We start from the raw sequence: 19,327 nt of genomic DNA, 5'->3' as shown, positions 1-19,327 counted from the left end.
GCCCACTGGGACAGCAACTCTGCTCCCTCAGTTTTGCGTGGCCCCATTCTCCCAGTCCATTTGAGTGTCCACTCCACCCCTTCAACCCTGTTCTTCTGCCTCTTGGGCATAGCAGCCCCACCCCCTCAGCTGTGGGCAGTGATCTCATCCCTGTGCCTTACCTTAATGGGAGCCCCATACTACAGAACTGAGTTGGCAAAGATCAAACTTTTTGAAACTGAGGAGGCTGTGGCCCCGCCCTTTAAGATCCAGGAGACGATGGCCCCACCCTTTGAAACTGAAAAGGCCCTGTTTCCAGCGCTCCTTCCAACAGTTCTGCTGATCTCTGAACTGCTCCAGAGATGGTCCTTCTATTTTCTCAGAGGACAAGAGATGTAGTTCCTTTGGCCAGCTTCCTGCCTGTGGAATTCCAAGAGGCAGATAGCTTTCTTTTCTTCTGTCCTTTCTCTGTCCCCTTCGGTCTAAGCTGATGGATTTTCTGTTGCGGTAGTTGGTTAGATCCATCAGTTACAGGTTTAATCTCTTTAACAAAAGATTGTATATCCACATCCTTGGTGAACATTCTAGGATACATGTTCTCAGTTTGTACAACAGGATTTTCCAGATCTTTAATTTCTGTTTTCATCTTGCATAGTTCATTTTAAAGTCCATCAATTTCCTCTCATATTTTGCTGTAGGTGGCAGGGAAAAGCCATGCAACCTCTTTAAGATCTTGTTTAGAAATTTCATCAGCCAGATATCCAAGTTCATCACTTACATGTTCTACCTTCCACCAAACATTTGAACATAATTCAGACAAGTTCTCTGCCATTGCATAAAAAGCATTGCCCTTCCTCCATTGTCCAATCACATGTTTATCACTTTCTTTTAAAGCCTAACCAGAAGCACATTTAACATCCACGTGTCTAGCAACATTCTGTTGCTGACACCACATGCATTCTCTAATATGATAGAAACTGTCTTTTTTTTTTTTTTTTGTCTTAGGCTGGGTTCTCTAGAGAAGCAAAACCAGTAAAGCATATAAATATATACAGAGAGAGATTTATATCAAGGAAACAGCTCACGTGATTGTAGAGGCTGGAATGTTCCAAGTCCGTGGATCAGGATAAAGGCTTCTCTCAATTCAACTGGCAAACCCAAGATTGGCAGGTCGGAGAGCAGGACTCTTGCTCACAGGCTGTGAAGGTCGATGAATTCCAAGATTGTCAGGCAAGACCGCAAGGTTTCTCCGGATTCATGTAGCTGTAGGGACTGGTGAGCCCAAGACTAGTAGGTCAGAGAGCAGGGCTCCTGTTCACAGGCTGTAAAGATCAACGAATCCTGAGATTGACAGATAAGCTGATAGCTCAAGCCCCAAGAACCGGAGGTCAGACTAACAGGAGGCAGCTGCAAGATCCACAGTGAGCAAAAAGCCAGAATGCCTGCCTATATTCAGATGCAGACCACACCCCCAAGAAAATTCCATTTCAACTGACTGGCTACTCACAGCACATTCCATCATGGGAGTGATCACTTATAAACACTGAGAATCATAGCCCAGCCAAGTTGATGCACTATCTTAACAAGCACAGAGCCTTTCTCTATAGCTCTCCTGACTTCCTTCTGAACCCTGACCAGATTTGCCTTTCATGTCCATAATTCTACCAACAGTCTCTTCAAGGCAATCTAGGCTTTTACTATTAAGCACCTTAAAACTCTCCCAGCCTCTACCCACTACTTAATTCCAAAACCACTTCCACATTTTAGGTATCTGTTAGAGTATCACACCACTCTTCTGGTACCAAATTCTGTCTTAGTTATCTGCTACTGCTATTATAGAAATACCACAAGTGGCTGGCTTTAACAAACAGAAGTTTATTCTCTCACAGTTTAGGAGACTAAAAGTCCAAATTTAGGGCACCAGTTCTTCGGGAAGGCTTTCTCTTTGTGTCAGTTCTGGGGGAAGGTCCTAGTGTTCTTTCTGTATCTGTGGGCTTGGTGTTCCTTGGAGATCTGCATGTGTCTTGGCATCAACCATCCCCTGGATCTAGGACATTTTCAGTGCAGAGACCCTGAGTCCAAAGGAAGTGCTCCACTTCCGGCTCTTCTTTCTTGGTTGTAGTGAGGTCCTTCTCTCCGCTCACTTCTCTCTCTCTTTAACTCTTGTGAGATAAAAGCTGTGACTCAAGCAAGGGTGTGACTTGAATAAAGATGTAATTTAAGTAAGGGTGTGACTTGAGTTACACCATCTTGTAGGGTGTTACTCAAGATACACCCCACACAGATTCTGCCTTGCTAATGTATAGATATTCACATTTATAACACATTACAAAATGGAGAATAATTAGATCACAAAATGTAGGACAACCACACAATACTGGGAATCATGATGTAGCCAATATGACACAAATTTTTGGGAGACACAATTCAATCCACTACAGCAAAGAATAGATTATGTATAGTATTTTACCTTTTGTTTAAGAAAGGTTGGAGGGGATACAAGTAAGGATAAGTATTTGATTATATTTAAAAAAGCACTGGAAACATAAATCAAAAATTTAAAAAATAATAGGTGGACTACAGGTTAGGGAGGGAACAGGATGGTAGGGATAGGAATAGAAGTTAAGCTTCTTGAAATAGATTTTGTTTATAGATTTGATTTTGGAATTATTTAATATTTTACATAATAAAATAAAAGTAAATTTTAAAAAAAACAATAAATAGAAAGAAAAATGAAACAAATGAACCTAGCAGTGTATGGAGCTGGTGACACAGGATATTATTTCAAGTAATTTTTATGCATAATAATTTGGCTATACATTCCAAGTCATGTATACCCCAAGGACAAAAAGAACTGAAAGAAAACAAAATCTTCAGCTGTTTTCAGCTATCATATTTCTAGTAATTTTATTGTTATTCTGAAACTATAATACTGTATAATATAAATTTATATATATATTCATATATATACACACATACACTATATACATATATACACATATGTACATATACACACACATAAAAAAACACATACATACATATAATATCATTCTAGGCAGTATATTTACATTGCTTAGAACGATATATCCAAAACCAAACCCATTGCCATGATGTCAATTCCAATTCATGGTGACCCCATCTGTTATATAGTAGAATTGCTGTATAGGGTCACTAGGAGTTGGAATTGACTCTTCAGCAACAGGTTTGGTTTTTGTTTTTTTAACATTGTTTTCTTGGCTGTAATCTTTACAGAAGTAGATCGCCATGCTTTTCTTCTGTGGCACCGTTGGGTGAGTTCGAACTGCCAACCTTTAGGTTAGTAGCCAAGCACAAACCACTTATGCCACCTAGGGATCTATACCTTGTATAGTTATCTATCTGTCTGTCTGTCTATCCATTTATTTATCATAGAATAAAGTAAATAAGTAATTATGCTAACGTCTTTAGGAACCAAGATTTTCTGTAAGAGAAAGAGATATCAAAATTAGTAAAAGACATGTAGTCTTAAGTTTGAATCAGAAATATAAGCAGAAACTAACGATGTATTTTCTCTGAAAAATTGTTCCTACTTCTGTCTATTGACATGGTCTAAAAACAGGGACCAACTTAGTAGCAGTGGGCATCTGTAGAAACTCTATTGTACTCTCTTAATACTATTTCTTACTAAAAACAAAAAAAGAAACCAAGATTTTTTTTTGGAGAAATGCCGGATTCCAGGTCTGGAGCAAGTACAAGATGAGTCTGGAACACCTTGCCTCATCTGGAAGCTATCCAGAGCTACTGGGGTCCTGTTGCAGGAACTCGGGAGCTTGAAGAGGTTCCACCAGATTGCGATCAGACAATTTTGGCATCAATAATAATAATAAATTCAATTGGGTGAAACACAGAAAGATTATTTAAAATTTGTGAGTGGATAAAGATATTAAAAAAATAAATAAAATTCACTAGTCACTTTGGATGATGCTAGGGAACCAATTCCTTATTTTAAAAACTGGTAAGTATAGGAAAAGAATTAATCATGGATCTTGCCTTTCCTGTATGAACAGCTCTTCAAAGTAACCAAATAGTTGATGGAGAATTTTTCTTTAAAGACATATTCCAGCTAATAAACGAGGCAGAATGGTACAGTTATGATATCACCATTTTGCAGCTCAAAATAGTGGGTTATGGTGGGTTAATGAAATAGTGAGGACAGTGGTGGTTCAGTGGCAGAATTATCACCTTCTATATTTTTATGCACTGGGTTTTTTTAATGCAGGAGACCTGGGTTCAATTCTTGACCAACACACTTCAAGCACAACCGCCAACATCTATCTGTGGAGGCTCACGTGTTGTTATGAAGCTAAACAGGTTTCAGCAGACCTCCCAGACTAAGACTAGGAAGAAAGGCCTGGCAATCTACTGCTGAAAACTCTATGGATCACAGCAGTTCCATCATGTGCATGGGTTTGCTGACTGAATGGCAGCTAACAACAACAGTGAAATAATAGACCTAGATAGTGATCATCGATGGATGCGGATCTCCAAAAATGACATTCAGTCATTACGTCAATCTCAGCAGAAGTATACAACACCATCTATGGAGACGTTCTGGGGAAAAAACCATTAAATATGCAGTCAAAGCACTAGATTGAACTACAAAGTCCCTTTACAGAGGAAGATCTGAAATCACACCATGAGCATGCAATCTGCAAAATCCAGAAGGTGAGAAACAATACACAGACTGTCCAACTTATTCGATAAATAAATTGCAAGGAAAAAAAGAGAGATAGAGAGAAATTTATAGATTAAGGGAGACTTAAAAAAATCAACTGGGTACAACAACAAACAGACCTTATTTGGATCGTGACTGAAACAAACTGTAAGAAAAAAAAAAAATGAGGAAATTTGAACACCAGGTGAATATGTGGTCATTAAAGACTTCTGGTAAACCATTTAAGTTGTGATAATGATATTATTGTTATATTTTTAAGAATCAGTATCCTTTAAAAATACAGACTGGAATATTTAGGGATGAAATGACAGAATGTCTGGAATTTGCTTCAAAATAATCCATTGGTGGTGGTGATGGGGGAGTGGGGAGAACAAAGGTGGGATAGTTTGGCTATGCAGAGAAAACTTTTGAAGCTGAGTGGTAGTATATATAGGCTCGTTGCATTCTTTTCTCTACTTTTGTGCGTGTTTGACCTTACACATATCAAAAGCTAAAAATTTAAAAAGTCAAGAAATTTAACTTACATTAGCATGGCGAGATAATTTTCTCTCAAGTGTCACTTCAACATCTGGGAAAGGAATATTTGTGTTCTTTGATTTAGTAGACGTCCTCAGACGCACGACACGATTGCCATCACGTAGGAAAGGCACCACTTCAGGCAGCTCCCATATCACCGTGAGGAAAATATCCTCTTCCTTCCCCTTCAATAGAAATCCAGTGAGTACGTAAAAAATAAACCGTTTTTTGGTGAGCTGTTACTAAAGGTATAGAGAAAAACAGAACATACAGTCCCGCACCCACCATCCAGCTTTACCAAATCTTTTTGTGGTTGTTAGTTGCCGTCAAGTCGGCTCTGACTCATGACCGCCTTATGTAGAACAGAATGAAACATTACTAGGTCCTGTGCCATCTTCACGATCGTTGGTATGTTTGAGTCCATTTTTGTGGCTATTGTATCGATCCATCTCATTGAGATTATGAAATCTTAAATCAGCCCATCCCTCGCTAAGGAGTCTTGGTGGCACAGTGGTTAAAGCTTTCAGCTGCTAACTGAAAGGCTGGCAGTTTAAACCAATCAGCTGCCCTGTAGGAGAAAAGACCTGGCGATCTCCTTCCTAAAAATTTCAGCCTCAGAAACCGTATGAGGTAGTTATACTCTGTCCTATAGGGTCACTGTGAGTTAGAATCAACTTGACAGCATACAGCAACATCCCTCCCTAAAATGATTCCCTTTTTTCCTTCCCTCCCCAGCAGTAACCACTAACTGGAATATGGTGTTAGTTTTGAAAGCTTATGAAAGGTATATGTGCGAGTATAGATGTATGTATGTGTGTATGTATACTCACACACACAAACAAACATAATCTTGTTTTCAGGCTTTTTAAACCTTTTTTAAATGTTGCCCAACTGTTTACATTCTTCTTCAACTTGTTTGTTTAACATAATGTTATTTTTTTGAGAATTGTATAAGTTGTTACATGGAGCTCCAGTTCGTTTACTTTTAACTGCTTTATAGTATTGTGTACATTTACTACAACTTATCTATCCATTCTCCTACTGGGGATGTTTAGGTTGTGGTGAATTTTTCACTGCCTGTTTTTAATGGATGTCTGCTATAGTTTTAATGGATGTGTGAATTACAGAGTTGTAAGGAATGCCCATCATCAGCTTTACTAGATGTTACCAAATGGCTTTTCGACGTAGTGTTATTCATTTGCAGGCCCACCAAGAGTGAGAGTTCTCCTTTCTTCACATTTTTGCCAAGGCTTACTATTGCTTGATTTTTTAAAAATTTGCTCATGTGATGGGTTCGAAATGGGTTAATTTTCAAATTAATTTTAAAATGTATTAACTGTATTAAAGACCTTTTCCTAATTATTAGTGAGTTGAACCTTTTTTCATGTATTTGTTAGCTATTTCTTACCTGCCCTTTGTCAATTTTTGTTGTTGTTATTGTTGTTGGGGTGTTTGTATTTCTTCTGGATTCATAGCATTTCTTTAGATATTCTGGTTGGGTGCAATTTTCTTCTTACAGTCTGTGACTTGTCTTTTCACTTTGTGTTTTAAGACAAGCTTTTAATTTGAACGTAGTAAGTGTATCTTTTGATATGAAATCTCTTCTGTGAATATGGTATATCTCTTCATTTATTATCCAGGTTGATGTTTATGTTCTTCAAGATTTTTTTTTCATGAAACTTGCATATTGTTATGGATTGATGTGCCCCCCACAATATGGTGAAGTCTTAACCCCTATATCTGTTCATGTCACCTTGTTTGGGGAAATAGGGCTTTTTTCTTTTAGTTAACGAGTTAATAATAACTGTATTAGTTAATGAGATCAAAGCAGAGTAGAAAACCAAAAAACCAAGCCCACTGCCGTCAAGTTGATTCTGACTCATAGTGACCCTATAGGACAGAGTAGAACCGCCCATAGAGTTGCCAGGGAGCACTTGGTGGATTCAGACTGCCCACCTTTTGGTTAGCAGCCATAGCTCTTAACCACTACACCACTAGGGCATCCTATCAGAGTAGGGGAGGTCCTAATCCCTCCTGAGTGGTGTCTTATAAAAGGGCAGAATACCATGTGAAGACACATCTACAAGCGGCAAAAGAACGCCAAGGATTGCCAGCAGAATCCAGAAGCTGGGAGAGAAGCATGGAACAGTTCCTCTCTAAGAACCCTCAAGAGGAATCAACAAGGCCAATACCCTGATTTGGACTTCTAGTCTGCAGAACTGTAAGACAATAGATTTCTGTTCTTTAAAGATACCCACTTGGTGATATTTTGTTACTGCAGCCCTAGGAAACTAAGACACACATTTTTGTTTTTCTAGGTGCCTCATAACAGCTGTGGTAAAGTGGAGAGAGTATTGGTCTTGGAGAGAAGAGGGCATATTTCTAGTCTTAGCTCTAATGCGACCTTGGGCAAGGTGTATGTATCTTCTTTGGGTCTTATTTTCCTCATTAGTGAAAGGAGCACTTCTCCTACTTCATGGATGAAGGCCCTTCCACTTTTAAAGATTTATAGTTTGAGATGTAGATCTAAGGCCTCTTATATCATATCCATGTTAATTTAAAAGTTTAGGCCAATGACACTCCTACCCACTAGCTGATTCTTTGATTGGTTTGTGCTGTTGTGGGCGTGGAAGGAGTCTCAGGACTAGCCCAACAGTGAACAAGTACTGATACATTGAGCTAAGTTAGATGATTGCACCCCCCGATGGTGTGAGCTGGCTGCAGTGGTTTTAATAGGTTTAGCTGGTTTCAACTGAACCACTTGGGACAGTGGTTCTCAGGCTTTATGAATTCATGGAGCAGTAAAATTTCTAAAAACAATTTGTAAAGATTGACCTAGTTACTAACATTCAATTTTACTAAGTGATGGTAATGGAGGAGGGAGTGGCTCTACTGTCATCATTCTATGAGAAGAAAGGCTATTTTAATACCAAGAAAGTAGGAAAGATACAATCTTATAATTTAAAAAAGTAAAATAAGCTTTACAAAAATTGCACTTATTTTCTTCATTTCACCCCTAATTGGTGAAACCTTTCATCTTAGGCTGGTATTGGCAGGCCTTTAGGATTCAATGCTCTAGGAAAACAGCAGTTCATATAACGTTAAGAGGATGTAGTATGTTAATTGCTGCATAAACAAAAATCTTTTGCACAAACAGGCTCACAAATAGGGCTCCAAGAGTAGATCCATAAGGTAATGTGGATAAAAGGAAGGACAAATAAGAAGTAAGTGGGTCTTTAGAATTTGAATTAGTTTTGAGTGGATTTCTCACCCTCTCTTCTGAACTCCCACAGTGCTTTGTTCATAATGTTAGAGCAATAATTTTTCACCACCCTGTGGTTTTCTCAACAAGGGTTTTGGTGTTAATTTATCCCCAATTTACTAAACATTTTATGTAGGCAGAATTCAATTCTGTCCCTTTACACCTGGGATCATGAAAAAATTATTGTTCCCTTCTCTTAAGGTTTATGAAGTTGTATTAACAGAAGGGTCCCGTTACAATACACCTTCTCATTACATGGCTATAAGACCATGCCCAGAAAATCAAACACAGTGATAACTAATGACCAGACCTGACAGTTGCACGAGCATTTTTCTGAAACTTGATAAAATAAAACCAAGAAGAATGTAAGTGCAAGAATGAGACATTTCAAGCCATTAAGGACTGGTTTGAAGATACTAAAAAGAAGTACATAAAACTTATGGGCACTCTGCCTTAGCTCATAATGCCTTAGCAATGCTTCCCAAATAACTGGATGTGATTACTGAAGCAGTTTTTTAAAATGTGGTGGGGAGTCTGGGAAGATAATGTCTGGTGTGTCTTTCCATCCACCTTCCTGTACCCAACACTTTCTGGGGCAAACAGAGAAATGGGGCTTGGAATTTGGAGAGAGTTTTTGTGGAGCTTGTTTCCCTCTAGGCTGAACAAAAGCCCAGGGACCAGGATGGGAGAATCCTAGAGTGAGATTTGAACATGTTGGCTCATCTGCGAATATGCTTAGATCCCTAGAGGTAGCGGGGTGAAGGGAGAAATATGTGTCAGGTAGGTGGGGTGGTATCTGCCTAGGCATGTTGCCTCCAAGGAGACGAGGAGTAGCTGAACATGTGTGTAATGATACCTCACTGGGATTCTGATTTGAATTTCCCTGATTACTAATGAGGTTAATTAACAACTTTTTCTATGTTATTGGCCATTTGGATTTTGTTTTGTAAAGTGCCCATCTCTTTGTTTTTCTTATTGAACTGTTTACCTTATTTCTTATCTAAGACCTTTGTAAAAGTTCTTTATCCTATTTTAGATATGAATCTAGTATTTGTTATTATATGTTACAAATATCTTCTCTATTCTTGTCTTTTCATGCTCATTATGGAGAATTTTGATAAGGAAAATTTCTTAGTTTTGAAGTGATCAAAGACATCCATCTTTTCCTTTATAATTAGTGGTTTCTGAATCTTATTTAAGATATTTATTTCGAGCTCATAAAAACAATCTCCTGTATTAACTGCTAAAAACTGTGTTGTTTAAAAACAAACAAACAATAAAGAACCGTGTTGTTTTGCCTTTCAGTTAATGTCTTTATGCCATTAATCCATCAGGAATGATAACTTTTTAGATGGGAGTTCAAAATTTAGTTTGTTCGTTTTTTTCCATATGGATGTCTAGTTGCTCCAAAACCATTTATTGAAAAATCGATTCTTGCCACGCAGATCTGCAGTACTTCTTCCATTGTATGTGAAATTATTCCTCTTCCATTGCTCTGTTTATTTCTCTCTGTGCCTGCAGCTCATTGTCTTGTTTCCTTGTGTGCTTGGCTATTTTGACTGTGGCCTGAGATGAAGGTACCTGCCTCCGGAATGGATTTGTGTTTGCTGCCGTCAGGTGCCTGGTAGAGCTACCCGTTTTGGACTACCTTAAACTAAGTTCATAGTCTGAGATTTTTTGCCAATCTGGATTGCAAATGCACATGAGATCCCATCTGTGGCCACCACTTCTCAGGGACAGGATTTTGTCTTGTTTAGTTTTCCTACCCCTCTGCTTTCTTCCCACATGGCTCAGTGTCAAGACAGCCTTTCCTACATCGCCTCTGGGAGGCTGGTTTCTTTATTCATGGTTCACCCTTATCCAGAGGGTAACTTTTGGGTCCCAGCTTATTGTGGATATGGTTTTTAACTCCTTGCCTTGGGTGGGCCCTGGACTTTGATTTCTTTGCCCCTCACCTGGTGAGTCTCTGAAGCTGAAGCCATTTGCTTTAGCAGGGCAAATGTAGCAACGCTGTTCTGGTATTCAGTTTACCTCTCTGTTTTTACTTTGTCTTAAATCTTGGTCTGGTACTTCCTGACCATATTGTCAGGTCTTTAATGCTAGCATCACCACCAGTTGTTTGAGTTGACTCTGACTCACAGCGATCCCATGTGTGTCAGAGTAGAACTGTGCTCCACAGGAGTTTTTCTAAATTGTATTTATTTTGTTGTTGTTGAGAATATACACAGCAAAAATACATCAATTCAACAGTTTCTACATGTGCAGTTTAGCGACATTGATTACATTCTTCGAATTATGCAACCATTCTTGCCTTCCTTTTCTGAGTTGCTCCTCCCCCATTAACATAAATACACTGCCCCCTAAGGTTCTTATCTAATTTTTCGAGTGGTCAATTTGATTCCATATGGATAGTTCTTAAAAAAGCATAATGCCCACGGCAGACACTTTTTACTAGCTAAGCTAACTATTGTTTGGTTTTAAGAAGACTTCAGGGAATATTTTTGGTTTAAGGTTTAAAGATTATCTCAGGACAATAGTTTCGGGAGTTCATCCAGGACGTCTGGAGTCCGTGAGAATTTCAAATTCTGTTCTACGTTTTTCTCCTTTTGAACAGGATTCTTTTATGAAATCTTTGATCAAAATGCTCAGTAATAGTAGTTGGGCACCAACCAGTTCTTTTGATCTCATGGCAAAGGAGGCAGTTGTCATGGAGGCAATTAACCACACACATTCCATTTCCTCCTACTATTCCTGACTCTCCTTCCTCTGTTGCTCCAGGTGAGTAGAGACCAATTATTGTGCCTTGGGTGGCTGCTTGCAAGCTTTTAAGACCCTGGGCACCATGCAATGAACTAGGAGGCAGAACAGAAGCATGAAACAGGTTATTAGGCCAATTAACTAGGATGTCCCATGAGACCATGACCCTAAACCTCCAAAACAAGGAACCAAATTCTATGAGGTGTTTGGTTGTACACAAGCAGCCTCAGCACCTACTTCTTTTTTTTGTCGTTGTAAATATATCTATCACACAATGTTTGCCAATTAGATTTTTACGGGTGTACAATTTATTGACAGCAATTACAATAATCTTCTGTGCAACCCTAACCAATGCAATTTTTCTATCACTGTTAATCCGCTTTTCCCCTTCCTTCCCACCCCTGGTAACCAATAAAAAACTCTGATCTCTATACATTTGCCTTTTCTTGTCTTTTTATGTAAGTGAGGTCATACAATATTTGTCTTTTTGTGATTGGCGTATTTTGCTCGGCATAATGTCTTCAATCTCCATCCATAATGTAGCATGTATCAAGACTTCATTTCTCCTACTGGCTAAGTAGTATTCTATTGTATGTATGCACCACATTTTGTTTATCCGTTCATCTGTTGATGGGCATTTAGGTTGACTGTTGTGAATAGTGCTGCAATGAACATCGGTCTACAAGTTTCTTTCTGAGTCTCTGCTTTCCAATCTTTGGTGTATATACCTAGGAGTAGAATTGCTGGGTTATATACATGGTAGTTGAATTTTTAGTTTTTTGAGGAACCATCACACTGTTTTCCACAAGAGCTGTACCATTTTGCATTTCCACCAGCAATGGATAAGAGTTCCAGTTTCACCACAGCCTCCCCAGCATTTGTTATTTTCTGTTTTTTTTTTTTTAATCTTAATAATCCTAGTAGGAGTGAAATGGTATCTCATTGTGGTTTTGATTTGCATCTCTCTAATGGCTTTATTTATTTATTTTTTATTTTTTTTAATGGCTTAATGGCTAATGATGCTGAACATCTTTTCATATGTTTGGTGACCATTTGAATGTCCTCTTTGACGAAATGTCTATTCAAGTCCTTTTCCATTTTATGATTGGGTTGTCTTTTTGTGGTTGTCAAAGTGTTATATATATTCTGGCTATTAGATTCTTGTTGGGTGTATGTTTCCAAAGATATTCTCCCAGTTAGTAGCTAGTCTTTTCACATATTTGGTAAAGCCTTTTTATGAACAAAAGTTTTAAAAATTTTTATGGGGTCCCATTTATTTGTCTTTTGCTGTTTGTGCTTTTGTTGTTATATTAGATAATTCATTGTTGAAAGTTAGGTCTGACAGTGCTGCCCCTGTTTGTTCTACTAAGAATTTGCACATTTAGGTCCTTAATCCATTTTAAATTTGTTTTTCTATATGGTGTGAGACATGGATCCTGTTCCATTTTCTGCATATGCAAATCCAAATTTCCCAGCATCGTTTATTGAAAAGACTCCTCTTTCCCCATCAAATGGACTTAGCACATTGTCAAAAATTAGTCGACCATAGATGTGTGGGTTTATTTCTGGACTCTCAATTCTATTCCATTTGTTTATGTGTCTATTGTCATACCAGTGCCAGGCTGTTTTGATTACTGTAAATGTATAGTATATTTTAAAATGAGGAAGTGTGAGTCCTCCTACTTTGTTTTCCTCTTTCAACATCATTTTAGCTATTCGGGGCCTGTTGCCATTCCGTATAAAGTTGAGGATTGGTTTTGCTACTTCTGTAAAGAAGGCTGTTGGAATTTTGCTCATAATTGCTTTGAATCTACAGCTCGCTCTGAATAGTTTTGATATCTTAAAAATATTGTCTTCCAATCCATGAACATGGAACAGGTTTCCATTTATTTAAGTCTTTTTTAATCTCTTTCAGTAGTGTTTTATAGTTTTCATTGTATAAGTCGTTCACGTCCTGGGTTAGGTTTATTCCTAGGTATTTTATTCTCTTAGATGCTATTGTAAATGGAATTGTTCCCCTAATTTCCCTTTCAGATTTCTCACTGCTGGTGTATAGAAATCCAACTAGTTTTTGTTGTTGACCTTGTACCCTGCAACTTTGCTAAATTCCTCTATTAGCTCTAGAAATTTTCTTGTGGACTAATTGAGATTTTTCTGTATATAGGATCATATCATCTGCAAATAGAGATAATTTTACTTCTCTTTTCCAATCTGGATACATTTTATTTCTTTTTCTTGTCTTATTGCTCAGGCTAGGGCTTCTAATACAATCCCGCTCCCGTTCCCCCGTTGCCATCGATACAATATTGAATAGAAATGGTGAGAGTGGGAACCTTTGTCTTGTTCTCGATTTCAAGGGGAAAACTCTCAGTCTTTCTCTGTTAAGTAAAACGTTGGCTGTTGGCTTTTCATATATGCCCTGAATCATACTGAGGAATTTCTCTTCCATTCTAATCTTCTTTAGGGTTTTCATCAAGAAAGGTTGTTGGATTTTATCAAATGCTTTTTCTGTATCCATAGAGATGATCATGTGTTTCTTCTCCTTTGTTCTATTGATGTGGTATATTATGTTGATTGATTTTCTAATGTTGAACCATCCGTGCATTCTTGGAACAAATCCCACTTGTTCATGATATATGACTCTTTTAGTATGCTGTTGGAGTCTGTTTGCTAGTATTTTGTTGAGGATTTTTGCAACTATAGTCATAAGAGATATTGGCCTGTAGTTTTCTTTTCTTGTGGTGTCTTTGTCTGGTTTGGGTTATGTTTGTCTCATAGAATGAATTAGGGAGTATTACTTTCTTCTCTATTCTTTTGGAATAGTTTAAACAGTATTGGTGTCAAATCTCTAAATTTTGGTAGAACTCCCCAGTGAAGCCATCTGGTCCAGGACTTTATTTTGTTGAGAGGTTTTTGATCACTGATTTGATCTCTTCACTTGTTATGGGTCTGTTGAGACTTTATATTTCCTCTTGAGTCCATTTGGGTGGTTGTGCCCTTCCAAAAATTTGTCAATTTCATCCAGGTTATCCAGTTTGTTGCCTTACAATTGTTCATAATATTCTGTCATAATTCTATTTATTTGTCTCAGGTCAGCTGTACTGTCCCATCTTTCATTTTTTCTTTTGGTTATTTGTATCTTTTTTTTCTTTGTCAGTCTAGCTAAAGGTTTGTCAATTTTATTGATCTTTTCAAAGAACCAACTATTAGTTTTTATTGATTCTCTCTATTGTTATCTGTTTTATTTATTTCTGCTCTGATCTTTGTTATTTCCTTTCTTCTAGTAGGTTTAGGCTTAGTTTGCTCTTCTCTTTCTAGTTCCTAGAGTTGTCCAGTTAAGCTGTTTTTTGAGTTCTTTCTTCTTTTTCATGTAGGCATTTATTGCTATAAGCTTCCCTCTGAGTACTGCCTTCACTGCATCATATAAGTTTTGGTATGTTGTACTTTCATTTTCATTTGACTCCAGGGAAGTTGTGATTTCTCTTGTGGTTTTTTCCTTGAGCCATTGGTAAGTTAATAGTGTGTTGTTTAATTTCCATATGTTTGTGTATTTTCCAGGTTTTTTTTCCTGCTCTATAGGGTTTCCAATGTCTGATTTTTCAGAAGTAGATTGCCAGGCCTTTCTTCTGAGTTACCTCTGGGTGAACCTCCAACCTTTTGGTCAGCATCCAAAAGTGTTAACTGTTTGCACCACCCAGGGACTCCTTAATGCTAATAAAGAGATTTTGAATTGTTTATCCAGAACTTTAGTTGATTTCTGTGAAGGTTTGGTGTGAGTAATCTAGCTCACTAATGCTTTATATTCCTTAGAATCCCAGAATTTAGAACAATACCTAGTGTATGTGGGAGCAAAATACTTCTTGAATTGTGTTGAATTTACTTGGAAATCACTGGAAAGAGAAATGTTCCCAGACTTCCTGATTAAGCTGGACCCCAGTCCCCCATCATAAGCTTCTGAAGGATATTGTGCAAACTCTTAACACACTTGTGACAGGTGGTTCACTATTACTCCCTCCCAGTAAATCACGAGTTCCATGGTAAAAGAGAACATAACTTTCTGGGCCATGGTAAGTGGTCATTGAAAAATGAATGAATGAAAATATTCTATAAAATAAGTATGTAAATCAAACCATATTTTACTTTACTAAGTGTGCTTTCAACATTATCCTTATTGGAAAGCCCCCTTCCAGAGTTAATAAGAATTTCTCGCGTATATTTATTACTGTCTACCTTACTAGAGATTTCTTTTATTTCTTTATTCTTTCAGTCCTTAATGAGCATCTACTCTCAATAGGGCAAGAATACGAGTATGAATAAGAGAGATTTCCAGTCCTCATCCAGCTCATAATATACAGGTCTGGAGACATGGAGAACCAGAGCAATCAAAGCAAAAAGTACACCATAGAACCCCCAAACAATTTTGTTGTGGGAACAATACCGCCCTGCTTTTGTAATCCTTAAACAGGGAGTGTTTATGAGAACAGACATTGTGTGTCAGAAAGGACATCTTGAAGAGCAATTGCACTAACTTAAAGAAGGAAACACATGTTGTGTCTTGGAGCGGATTACTAAGAAATTCCATTTGACGCTGTCATTCTGGGTTGCTCAGACTACAAGGGAAAACCATATTGAATCACTCTTTTTTTTTTTTCCAGCCCTAGGCCCATCAGTCATCTTAATCACTGCTGATATATCATGCTTGCTACCCTATTCAAAAGTTTCCTCTGATCTCAGCTTTCAGAAGGGGAATATTGAAGGCGATGAGTCCTTGAGTTCTAGGCAAAAGGGAGAGATCCACTCAATAGCCAGGATAAATGATCTAGCCTTCCTTAGAAATATGAAGAAGGCATTAGCATTCTCAGGAAGTAATAGATTAACAGGAAAAATAAATTAGCCAAGTTCAGTCCTCCCAAAACAGCCCTGAGCAGACTGCATGATTAACTTTAAAGTAAACAAAGCAACTGAAAAAGTGACTTGAGCATTCCTGAAGTCATTCTGGCTTACAAGCGACAGAGAGGAATCATGCCTCCTTTTCACAGCCCCTATCTGCTGGGTTTTTTGGGTTACTAGGGAGCAGTTCTCCCCTTGAATTATTCTCAAATGAGGGTATAAACAGTGTCAGAAGCGGCAGCTGTGTGTAAATTGAACCTTTCTGATGCCCAATTTAAGGTTTCAGTAAACGTTTGATGGGCAGGAAGCTATGGTTGGTCAGCTATTCAGTTTTGGTTCTTACTCGGACCCGGCAAGGTTAACTAGGAGCATCACAGGAAAGTTGATGGATAGATACTTTTCCCAGCTGGAAGGCATGAGGGGAGTTAAATGGGGCTTATCCATGGACTCATGCAATTTTCCTATGAGGAGCAACTAGAGTACAAATTAAAAAATGAGACTGTAAACCTGGATCATTTTGATTTTCCCGTTGCGCTCCAAGGCAAGGATCAAATACTGGTGTTTTTCCTGAGGTTTTAGGAAAATCAGGTCTTGCAGCCAGTGTTCTTCTTCCTTCCAGTCTTTTCCTTCAGGTAGTACTTTCATCTCTTGCCCACTGCCAAAGTCCCAGATTTTAACTGTTCCTGAGTATAGAGAGAAAAAACTACATGGATAAAAATGATTTATAGAAAGCTTGGAGTTGATCCAACTGAAAGCTTTCTGCCCACAATATATTTTATATTTAGTTCCTACTAACATTGAGGGAGAGTCTCCCCAGCCTTGCTATGCGCAAAATATATCTGTATATGCCCTGATTTGTCACAGGCAGATAACAAATAAACAGAATCGGGCAATATTTTGAAATTTGTAACCCTTTTCTTTGAAATTCTCAGATCCTCCTATTTTAGTGTTCCCTCTGAAGTGGGTTTGTGCTGCCTTTATTTTCCCAATACTTTCCAGTTTGCTCAACACCCCCAATGTGGGCATGTCAGATATCACAATAATCTGTGACATTTCTCAGGGTACTGATATTTTTTAGAACTTTAACTCTTATTGGGTAATAAACAAGATTGAGGAATTCCAACAGGTAGGGAACTGTCAAGCTTAAAGTTGCTTTATTGGTTGCATAGGAAGGAAATTGAAAAAAAAAAAAGGGGGCATCGAGTTTCTTCTTACTTTTGAAACCATACTTTATTTAAAGTTAACTTAAAAACAAGACAGCTGCTGGCTAGTCAATTCCTGGTGACCCCATGTGTGCCAGAGTAGAACTGTGCTCCCTAGGTTTTTCAATGGCTGGTTTTCCAGAAGTAGATTGCCAGACCTTTATTCTGTGGCACCTCTAGGTAGACTCAAACCTCCAACTTTCTGGTCAGTAGTCAAGCACTTTAAGTGTTTGCACCACCCAGGGACTTAGTTCAATTGGTTTAGGGGAACGTAATGAAGGGGTCAGAGGGGAAGGTAATCAATGTAGTTGTTGAATGTCTTTCTAGGTTATTACTTAATGGAGAGAATCACATCTTAACAAGAGACTTTTACAGCAGTGCCTTGGGTTTAGAGTCCACTTGACCATACCTCCCAGCACTTTTTCTCCCTCCTTCAACCCTAACACCCCTACCTCTTCTTATCCCTCGGCTCTAATCCTGCCGGACACCCAGAGTATTTTCACTAGACTGTCTTCCTTCCCCCATGCCAGAGTTCTTCTCCATCAGCAGTACTCACAATCCCTATTGTGTGTTCACTAACAAAGTTGTTAAGCATTAATTAAATTCTCCCTATTTACCAGCAGTGGAGTACTTTGAGTGGAACAAATGGTTAAATGCTCCACTACTAGCCAAAAGGTTGGTGATTCTAACCCACCCAGAGGTGCCTCAGAAGACAAGCCTGGCAATCTACTTCTAAAAGGTCACACATCCTTGAGAACCCTATGGAGAACTTCTGCTCTGCACACATGGAGTCACATGGGGTTGTCCTGAGTTGGAATTGATTCAATGGCAACTAACAAAAACAACATATACCAGTACAGTAGTAAGAACTGTGGATATAAGGGAACAAGCATAGTTCTTGCGCTCAAGGATTTTGTGGTCTTGTAGGAAGATAGTCATGGAAGCAAACAATTAAAAAGAAGTGATCACTGTCTCATTCATCCCGGGGTTATGTGGACCACAGTCTAATGGCCCATGTTTTCTGCTACCATGGGAATTTGGGTAGTCAGATTTGTGGGGCAGCGAGTAGGGAAAGCTACTACTCAGCTCATCTTAGGTGGCGGGCAGATGAGAATGAGAGAGGGCTAGTTGCTTGCGGGTAGAACGGCTCCTTTCTGGAATGTTCTAGACCCAGGATATTTGTCACTTAACATATTTACCTTTCAGAAGGACAAACTGTCAGTACTTAAAAGAATTCCAGATTCGAGAACTAACAAAGTTACATTATAACTTGCATGAAAATAATATTATGACAATCATATATATGAATTGCTTAATGATTATGCCTGGTAACAATTGTGTATATTGCTTGTAATTTCTATTACAATTAATTTCATATGTATGTAGTCTGTGATTATAAAGTAAGACTGCTTTCTTAAGAATTGTTCCACATGAAAAGCAGTTGCATTTATTCACACCCATCGATTCAGCATTCATAATTTTATTTTATGCTATGTCATCTGGTCACACTTTTAAAAATCAGACTTTCACATCAGGATGTTCACTCACTCCATCAGTTGGCCTATGAGCAGGCATTTATTTAGTGAGTAAATCCCTTGAATAAACATACTCTGAGCGGTGCATTCAGTTAGTTGGTTATATTGTCTAGGTAAAGCTGTTTGTGGAAGTTCAGAACAAGAAGAGGTGAACTGGGAGGCAGTTCGTCGCTGTCTAAGTCTAGGAAGTTTTGTGTGGTTCGCCACAGCAAGGGAAGCATCAAGTGACATACCACCTGAGCTGAACGTGCTCTCAAAGAGCTCAGACATATAAACAAGTCCAATGCAGAGTTCTAGGTGTTATATAACAAAGTTTGCTGCATATTTTGTCTGGTCCCAAACTGTCTACTCTCAGTTAAAATATTGTCAACAGGCACTGAGTCTAATGTCTATCCCTTAGCTACATTCTCCCCACAAGTAGAAGGGGAGAATGGGTCAACGGAACACAGAAAAGTCTCATCAAAGATTAAAA

The 19,327-nt window shown here is 38.3% G+C and overlaps 1 protein-coding gene across 1 annotated transcript in view; it reads right to left on the bottom strand.

Moving 5' to 3' along the window:
* The window catches only part of WDR64 (WD repeat domain 64), a 156,033-nt gene that overhangs the window by 46,508 nt on the left and 90,198 nt on the right, over positions 1-19,327 (bottom strand). Inside the window, exons 14-15 of the mRNA XM_023549317.2 lie at positions 16,626-16,801; positions 5,218-5,394 (exon numbers count right to left, since the gene is read on the bottom strand). Of these exons, the coding sequence (XP_023405085.2) occupies positions 5,218-5,394; positions 16,626-16,801 (353 nt within the window). The remainder of the gene's footprint in view (positions 1-5,217; positions 5,395-16,625; positions 16,802-19,327) is intronic.

Source organism: Loxodonta africana, chromosome 25 (genome assembly GCF_030014295.1).
Source record: "Loxodonta africana isolate mLoxAfr1 chromosome 25, mLoxAfr1.hap2, whole genome shotgun sequence".
In the NCBI taxonomy this organism is placed as follows: Eukaryota; Metazoa; Chordata; class Mammalia; order Proboscidea; family Elephantidae; genus Loxodonta; species Loxodonta africana.
Note: the sequence above shows the minus strand (reverse complement) of the source record. Positions and strands in the feature narration are given on the sequence as shown.